This window comes from Eptesicus fuscus, chromosome 1 (genome assembly GCF_027574615.1).
Source record: "Eptesicus fuscus isolate TK198812 chromosome 1, DD_ASM_mEF_20220401, whole genome shotgun sequence".
Lineage (NCBI taxonomy): Eukaryota > Metazoa > Chordata > Mammalia > Chiroptera > Vespertilionidae > Eptesicus > Eptesicus fuscus.
This window is the reverse complement of record NC_072473.1, coordinates 20,607,941-20,616,491: the sequence shown is the minus strand read 5'-3', so window position 1 is coordinate 20,616,491 and position 8,551 is coordinate 20,607,941. Positions and strand designations below refer to the sequence as shown.

General features: G+C 45.9%; 1 protein-coding gene across 1 annotated transcript; it reads left to right on the top strand.

The window, feature by feature from the left end:
* Positions 1-237: 237 nt before the first annotated feature.
* NR0B1 (nuclear receptor subfamily 0 group B member 1) lies at positions 238-5,560 on the top strand. The gene is made up of 2 exons (XM_008155211.3): positions 238-1,195; positions 5,038-5,560. The coding sequence occupies exons 1-2, from the start codon at positions 238-240 to the stop codon at positions 5,280-5,282; spliced, it is 1,203 nt and encodes a 400-aa protein (XP_008153433.2). The 3' UTR covers positions 5,283-5,560.
* The last annotated feature ends 2,991 nt before the right edge of the window (positions 5,561-8,551 follow it).

Here is an 8,551-nt window from a genome sequence, read left to right as displayed (position 1 = left end):
AGGATCTCTTATGCCTCCGTTCCTCTTCCATTTCCAGCCTTTAAGGAGCTTCTGGCCCTTTTGAACCGCCAAAGTCACCGCCAAACACACCGGAGTGCAGCGCCTTGCCCCGCTCCACGCCCTCGCCCAGACGCAGGCGGCGGGAGGCTGACGCGCGTGCGTGTGCGCTCAGGCTCAGTATAAATAGATCCCAGGCGGCCGCCACTGGACAGAGCCGGGCTGCGGGCACCGCAGGCCATGGCGGAGGAGCACCACCAGTGGCCAGGCAGCATCCTCTACAACATGCTCATGAGCGCTAAGCAAACTCACGAGGCTGAGGCTTCAGAAGCTCGGGAGGAGCCCAGGGCGCGGCCACCGGGCGCCTGCTGGGGCTGCTCCTGTGGCGCGGTGCCCGCGTTGGGCAGAGAGGGTCCGCCGGGTAGGCAGGCAGTGACGGACCTGTACCGCTGCTGCTTTTGCGACGAAGACCACCCACGGCAAGGCAGCATCCTCTACCACATGCTCACAAACGCAAAACAAATGCAAGAGGCCCCCGCCGTGCTGAGGGGCGCGTGCTGGGGTTGCGCCTGCGGCGCGGCGCCCGCGGTGGGCAGAGAGGGTCTGGCGCTCCTGTATCGCTGCTGCTTTTGCGGTCAACAGCACCCACGGCGGGGCAGCATCTTCTACAACCTGCCCGCGAGCTCCAAACAAATGCACGCGGCTCAGCCGGTGGCGCTGCCGGGGGCCCCCTGGTGGAACCCCTGGAGCGGCGCACAGCGGCGGGTGGCGCTCAAGAATCCACAGGTGGTCTGCGAGGCCGCCTCCGCGGCCCTGTTGAGGACCATGCGCTTCGTCAAGTACTTACCCTGTTTCCAGGTTCTGCCCCTGGACCAGCAGCTGGTGCTGGCGCGCAGCGGCTGGGCACCTCTGCTCATGCTCGAGCTGGCCCAGGACCGCATTAACTTCGAGACCACGGAGACCTCGGAGACCGGCTGGCTGCAGAGTATCCTCACCGCCAGGCGGCAGGAGACAGAGGGCGATGAGCCACAATCTCTCCCTACGCCGCAGCAAGGCTCCATCCCGCCGACAGAGGCCACACTTCTGCCGTCAGCCGCTGAGGTCCAGGCTATTAAGGGCTTCCTTGCCAAGTGCTGGAGCTTGGGCATCACTGCCAAGGAGTATGCCTACCTCAAGGGGATCGTGCTCTTTACCCCGGGTAAGGGTGCAGACCTTGGGCTCTGGGTGTTCTCTGCTCAGTAGAGCATTGGGCAGTGCCTACCAGGACGCGGGCACAGGGGAGCATCTGGGCAACAGTGAAGGAAGGGGACTAACGCAGCACAATGGGGGCAGTTCCAGAAACTACTCCTTGTGGGTGGTCTGCTGCCAGAAACTCAGCCTGGAGGAGGGTTTTTGTTGTTGTTGTTGAGGTTTGTACTTACCTCTCTGTAACTTTCTGTTACTACACAAAAGTTTGTGCTTTCAAAGGATATAGATATTCCTTCTTCTCTAGTATTTTTTGGAATATATTTTTATTGATTTCAGAGAGGAAGGAAGCAGAGAGAGAGAGAGAAACATTAATGATGGGAGAGAATCATTGATCGGCCGCCTCTTGCACGCCCCCTACTGGGGATCGAGCCCGCAACCCGGCCATGTGCCCTTGACTGGAATCAACCCGGAAGGCCGATGCTCTATTCGCTGAGCCAAACCGGCTAGGCCCGGGGCTTCTCTAGTCTTTTTAGTCCAGTAGCATAGCTTTAAAAAAGTTTGTGTTTACTGCAAATTCGGCAACATCTCTTTCTGAAACCCAATTCTGAAATTTACTAGAACCTTTTTTTTGTTGTTGTTGGAGAAAGTCTATGAAGGCTGGCAAGAAAGGAAACATTTATTAACAGACCCTTCCCTGGGGACACTGTCAGGCAGGACACTGGACTTAGTGTTCCATAGCTTTGTCGCTGAATGGTCATTTTTATGGTCCGAAGTAGCTGGACTATCTCATCCTCCAAGTGTCTGTGAGTTTTAGGCTAGCGATGGGGCAGGAAAATGACACACTGGGGTCGGTGAGCAGGAACAGTATATTTTAGAGCTTGAACAGACCTTAGAGTCCTCTTAATCAAGTCTTTCTGTCCTCTACCCCATTTGCAGATTAAGTAGCCTGGTCCCAAGGGACCTTACAACAACATGAATGGCCAGTGAGTTGTGGAGCATGGGCCTCCTTGTCTCCTGGGCCCGATGTCTGTTGGGTGCTGGACACTGTCTTCCACACAGTGCGACCAACTCATGGCAGAACATCTTCCTGGACAGCCCAGCCCCTACTCTCGAGTATGCCCTAATACTAAAGTCATCTTCAACCAGAATCCATCCAAAAGGGCCACAGTAGGCAGGAAGTTTCCAGGCAGCTTGGGTTGGGATAGTTTTCATAACCTATATTTTCCTGACACCAGGAGTCTCAGGTTATGTCTTATCTCCTGCCTAGCATTTAAAAAAAATAATAGCGATATTTTTTTATAACTTTTTAAAATATATTTTTATTGATTTCAGAGAGGAAGGAAGAGGGAGAGAGAGATAGAAAGATCAATGATGAGAGATAGTCATGCATTGGCTGCCTCCTGTACGCCCCCTACTGGGGATCCAGCCGGCAACCTGGGCATGTGCCCTTGAGTGGAATTGAACCCAGGACCCTTCAGTCCGCAGGCCGAGGCTCTATCCACTGAGCTAAACCACCTAGGATATGCCTAGCATTTTTGAAGGGGTATAGAGGGAAAATGATTCATTTAGAACTCACATTTCAGACCTAGAGACCTCAGCTCATCCCAGCAATCATTGTAGGTCACCTTTTGCTTATATCACTGTTTTCCAAACTTGCCAGTGCATTAGAAACACTTGGGCGGGGAGGGGGATGGGGCTTGTTTAAAATCTTTTTAGGCCTCTCCCCTAGAGATTCTGATTCAGTAGCTCTGGTCCAGTCTGCAACTCTGCATTCATCATAAGTGTCCCTGCTGATTCTTAAGATCATTGGGAAATAGTTTTCTCCCTCCTTCAGCCTGTGTTATTAAACATCTACCATGTGCTTTGTTCTGTTGGAATGCAAAGGTAAGCTAGGGGCTCAGTTTCTGGAAGTTTACATTTCACTAGTGTCCCTCTTTTCCTCCACCCTATCTGCACACTTCTCTCTCTCTCTCTCTCTCTCTCTCTCTCTCTCTCTCTCTCTCTCTCTCTCTCTCTCTCACTCACACACACACACACACACACATCTCCCTTATTCTTACTCTGCTGCTTGGAATCCTCCCAATATGAGTTTAGCCAGTTAACCTGACTGTGTTTAAAACACAAATGCACCTGTGTTGGAGAGAAAAGTAAAGCCTGTTAAATGTGTGTCCTTTCTTTGCTATTTAGTCTTTTTTATCCTCTGATATTTTCGTTTATTTATTTATTTATTTTTTACGGTGGAGTCCATCTAACCACCTGTTTTCCTCCCTGAATTTACATTAAAGGCAAATATTATTTTTTTTGGGGGGGGGGGGGAGGAGCCACACTGTGGGGAGGGGTGGAGTGGAAATGGAAGGGTGTGGCATGAAAGCTGAGAAAAGTGATGTGGAATTCTCAAGATAAAGTTTTAATGATCCATGAATCTAGTCCTGGAGGAGCTTCAGAATTTCTGTGGAATTTCATGCAAGCCTCTTTTCACTCTAATCAGTGGAATTCAAACCCAGTAAAGCTGTGTCTCGAACTATAGGTAGGAGGGGATGTTAATGTGTGGACTGGGATAATCAGAATTGGAATATAGATCAGAGATGCTGCTTTTGTTCTAATTTTATTTATCAAATTTGGTATTTGCCTGTAATAAGGATGACTCATCTATTGCCATTATTATTTTTTAAAGGACACTGACTGGTTCTGCTACTCTGCGATGATTAGCATGGTGCTTTTAAAATACTTTCCTGCCCAATAAAGTCAATAAAAAAGGGAAAAATACTTTCTGTTGGATATTGTAGAAAAAGAGAAGGAAAATGATTGCAATCATCATTGACATCATTTAAACAGAATGGTAAATAGGTAATTACTTAAATACAAGTTAAAGACTTTAAGGTAATATTAATATAATGGAGAATCAACAGACTTTCAAAAGCAGCCTCTTTTTTACCACCTTCTTAAATTAAAAGGCACTTCATCTTTCTTGTATTATATTGCACTGTTTTGCTTGAGTGTCACATTGGACTGAAAGAAGGTCACGTGTTTTCTATTTGAAAAGTTACTTTTGAACCATGTTGCAATCTCTGATGTCTTCATGTTGACTTTTTAACTTTTTAATGGCTGTAAAACAATGCTTGCAAAGACTTCTTACTGTAAAGTAATATATATTTTAAAAAGAGCCTTTTGGAATGCTCCTTAGAATCACTCTTTTTTTTTTTTTTTTTTACCTTCCCCAATACAGAAATTATGGTACAATGAGCTAAGTGGTCAGTGTTATCTCTTAAGTTATTATGGGACTCAAGACTAAAATCAGCCTGCAGGCAAATACTTAAAATGAGACTGTGAGTCATTGTTTGTGGCTGTGAAGTTTACCACCATCAGCTGGATAATTATTATAATGGTGGAAAATTCCAGGGAGGATGATAAAATATTTTTCATCTAGCGAAACTTCTTGTCATTATACAATGGCCTGTTTCCCACAGGTAAATGGCAAAGTGCTCACTTCTTGAAATAATTTTATTTTCTTCGTATTTGCACAGATAGTGAACTGGAGCAATGATGCGTTAAACTATATTCTACTGTCATAGTGAATGAAGTGTGCCTGTGTTGGCTCAGGGCCAGCAGCTTCTAAGTGTGAGGATACAAACATAGTGGATTATATGATGCTTCATTCTTGAAAGCATTGCTTTTGAAAACTTAGAACTGGTTCGGCATTTATCCTTGCTCTAGAAAGCCCTTTCCACCAGGAAGCTGAGTTCTTGTTTAATTTGAGAAGGGGCAGAAATGGATATATTTAAAAAGCTAACAAAGGACTCTGTGAGTGAGCTGTTAATAACAAAGAGACTTTTCTCCCATTCTCTCTTCCAGACCTGCCAGGCCTGCGGTGTGTGAAGTACATTCAGGGACTTCAGTGGGGAACTCAGCAGATCCTCGGCGAACACACCAGGATGATGTACAGAGGGTACCATGTCAGAGTCGCTGAACTGAATAGCATCCTTTTCCAGCTTAGATTCATCAGTGCCAGTGCTGTTACTGAACTGTTCTTCAGGTCCATCATCGGCGCTGTCAGCATGGATGATATGATGCTGGAAATGCTCTGTACGACTTTATAAAGGCATCTATGGGCCACACAAGTGCAGTTCACCATGAAGCGATAAGGAGTAGTGTAACATAGCATTCAATAAACTTTCTTATTATTTTTACATGCCATGCATAGTATTTTTGTATTCAATTAAAGAAAAACTTTAGTCACAGACAATTAGAAAATCCTCTGCATCATACCGGTTCATTGTGAAGGAAAATATTTGCAACAGGTAACATATCTCTGTACATCTTTAAAGAAAGAGCTGAGTACTACACTAATAAGCTATTTTCGTAAATTTAGTGACTCTCCACTGACCTTGCTAAAATCAAATCTGTACTATTAAATCTTAATAAATGTTAAGGTGTTAACTATTAACTTGATTGCAAAAGGTTTCATCAGAATTGAAGACTTATCTTGATGTGGGGTTGGGGGGATGAGAAGAGATAAACCAAAGAACTTATATACTTTGCATAGCCCATGGTCATGGCCAAAGGGTAGTGAAGACCTGGGGGTCGGTGGGTAGGGGCTGGGAGGAGGCGGGAAAGGGGGAAATGAGAGATACATGTAATACTATCAACAATAAAAATATATTTAGAAACATCAAAAATAGTTTAAAACCTAGCCAACATAAACAAAAATTAAGTTATCTTTATAGATGACATTATGGCATTTAATATTAGGACAGTGATGGGCAACCTTTTGAGCTTGGTGTGTCAAACTTCGCCAAAAAACTGAGCATAACTCGGGTAGTGTGTCACTTTGAGGAAAAAACATTATTTCGCAAATGTTTCATCCTCAGGAGCAGCAAATGTTTCATCCTCGGCATGCGGCCGCCTCAGCGGCCGCGTGTCATCAAAAATGGCTACGCGTGTCAGTGCTGACACGCGTGTCATAGGTTCGCCATCACTGTATTAGGACATGCCAGTGTCAGTGAGGGTAGCCTTATGTCTGCCTTCATTTCCACTTCCATCTGTTGTATGGAAGACTGTCTTTGTATCAAGTAGAATCAAGTGGCCGTCTATAATCATAGGGGCACTTGAAAGTGAAGTAGGAGTTTTTCAAAGTTTTAGTTTGGGATTTTTCTGTATGCAGTAAATAAAGTCCAACAAGAAACGTCCATTCTATAATTCCAGAAAGCTCAACATCATATAAACCCCCAATTATATCTCACCTTTTAGATACATTATATATGTAGCTGTCACATTGAACAAGCATGGCACAGAGTCATAAAGTGACTTTATTGTTGGCTCCTGGTGCCCCTTTAAATGCCATCTGTAGAACTAGTTCTTCCTTGTCTCTGAATAAAATATATGGCACTAAATGTTTATTCACTTATTAGAGGCCCCGTGCATGAAAATTTATGCACTGGAGGGGGGTCCCTCAGCCTGGACTGCCCCCTCTCACAATCCGGGAGCCCTCAGGGGCAGGAGGTGACCGGGTGATCAGGGGAAGGCGATGCCCCATCACACCTCTGCTGCTGCCAATGCCAGCAGCACAAGCCTCGGCCAGCCCTGGTTACCTGAGCCTCGGGCAGCCACCATCCAAGGCTTGCATGCACCTTGGGCCGGCCCTGAGTGGCTTGGGGGCTGAGGGGACTGAGGGACTCTGGAGGCAGGTGCGTGGAGCAGCCAGGCCCACCTGGGGGTGGGCCCAGCCTTGCTGCATGCCTGCCAACCCGCAGGGCTGAGGGGACTGGGTGCCACCATTTTGTGGCTGTGGGCACTGCCATCTTTAAGGACGTGGCAGTCAACTAGCATATCCCCTCCTTATTGGCTGTGGGCACTACCATCTTTGAGGGTGGGACACTCAATTAGCATATTCCCTCCTTATTGGCTGTGAGCGCCACCATATTTGAGGGTGGGACAGTCAATTAGCATATTCCCTCCTTATTGGCTGTGGGTGCTGCCATCTTTGCGATGGCGTGAGGGTCAATTAGCATATTCCCTCTTTATTAGATAGGATAGGTAATAAATTGCCCATTAATGATTACTACATCTAAACCCATTGGAAGGAGTCTTCAACTTTCTTTTGTGTGAATCCTATGGACATCTTAGAATCAGGCTCCCAGAATAATTCAGCAAATAAAATATTTGGGAATACAAAGGTAATATGTCAAGACATAATAAAAATGTTAAATTTTAAAAATATTTTAAAATGTGGCATATGTGCTTCCTTATCAACACATTAAATACCGAACTATCTGGTGGCACATCTACCTTAATGTCAAAGCAGTGATCAATATAGTTGAAATTTCAAAGTAACCTATATCTATAAAGTGATAAGAAAACAACTGAGATTTTCATTGCTTACTGTTGGGGGACCCCAAGATTACCACCCCATTCAGAGATTTTCAAGAAGGTTTCATGGGATTCAGCATATAGTTGTGTTAAGGGCTAAGACTGTTACAAAAATGTGTAAGGATAGCCCTGGCTGGATGGCTCAATTGATTGAGCATTGTCTCATGCACCAAGGGGCCACAGGTTCTATTCCTGGTCAGGGCACATGCCCGGTTTTCAGGCTTGATCCCAAGGAGGGGGTTGTGCAGAAAGCAGCCAATCCATGTTTCTCTCTAATTGATGTTTCTCTCTCTCCCTTTCCCTCTTCCTCTGTCTCTAAAAATCAATAAAAACATTACAACAGAGATGTGTAAGGATATATGGCTGGACACCAAGGTGGGGTCTGGAGGAATCCACATGCTCTCCCTCTCCCATGAGGAGTCACACAGAGCACACCCCTCCCAGCAGTAAAAACTCAGCAGCATATGTGTGATATTCTTGCCTAGGGAAGCCCTTTGAGATTCATAGTTTAGGGCAGGGGTCCTCAAACTTTTTAAACAGGGGGCCAGTTCACTGTTCCTCAGACCGATGGAGGGCCGGACTATAGTTTAAAAAAAAAACAATGAACAAATTCCTATGCACACTGCACATATCTTATTTTGAAGTAAAAAAACAAAACGGCAAAAACACCCGCATGTGGCCTGTGGGCCGTAGTTTGAGGACGCCTGGTTTAGGGTTTTTATTGAGGGGTAGTCACATAGGCACTCTCTACCAGCATGTACCAAAATTTCAAACATACAGATAGAACAGGTGTTTAGCATAAGCCCCATTGTTTGCACAATCTAGGCACAGTGACTGACTAATGAATTGGGGACGTGTGGGAACTCTCCAAATTGAAGTTCCCAGAAATCAGCCAAGGGTCAGCCTCGCAAGTGGGCCATTCACGCTAAGGATAGCAGTCTCAGTTTTGCGATGTTAACTTGTCTGCGCAACTCCAGTCCCTTGGCCCTTGGCCTAGGTG

Coding starts and splice junctions, on each gene's coding strand:
- NR0B1 (XM_008155211.3), top strand. CDS start 238: ATGGCGGAGGAGCACCACCAGTGGCCAGGCAGCATCCTCTACAACATG. Junction 1,196..5,037: donor GATCGTGCTCTTTACCCCGG/GTAAGGGTGCAG, acceptor TCTCTCTTCCAG/ACCTGCCAGGCCTGCGGTGT.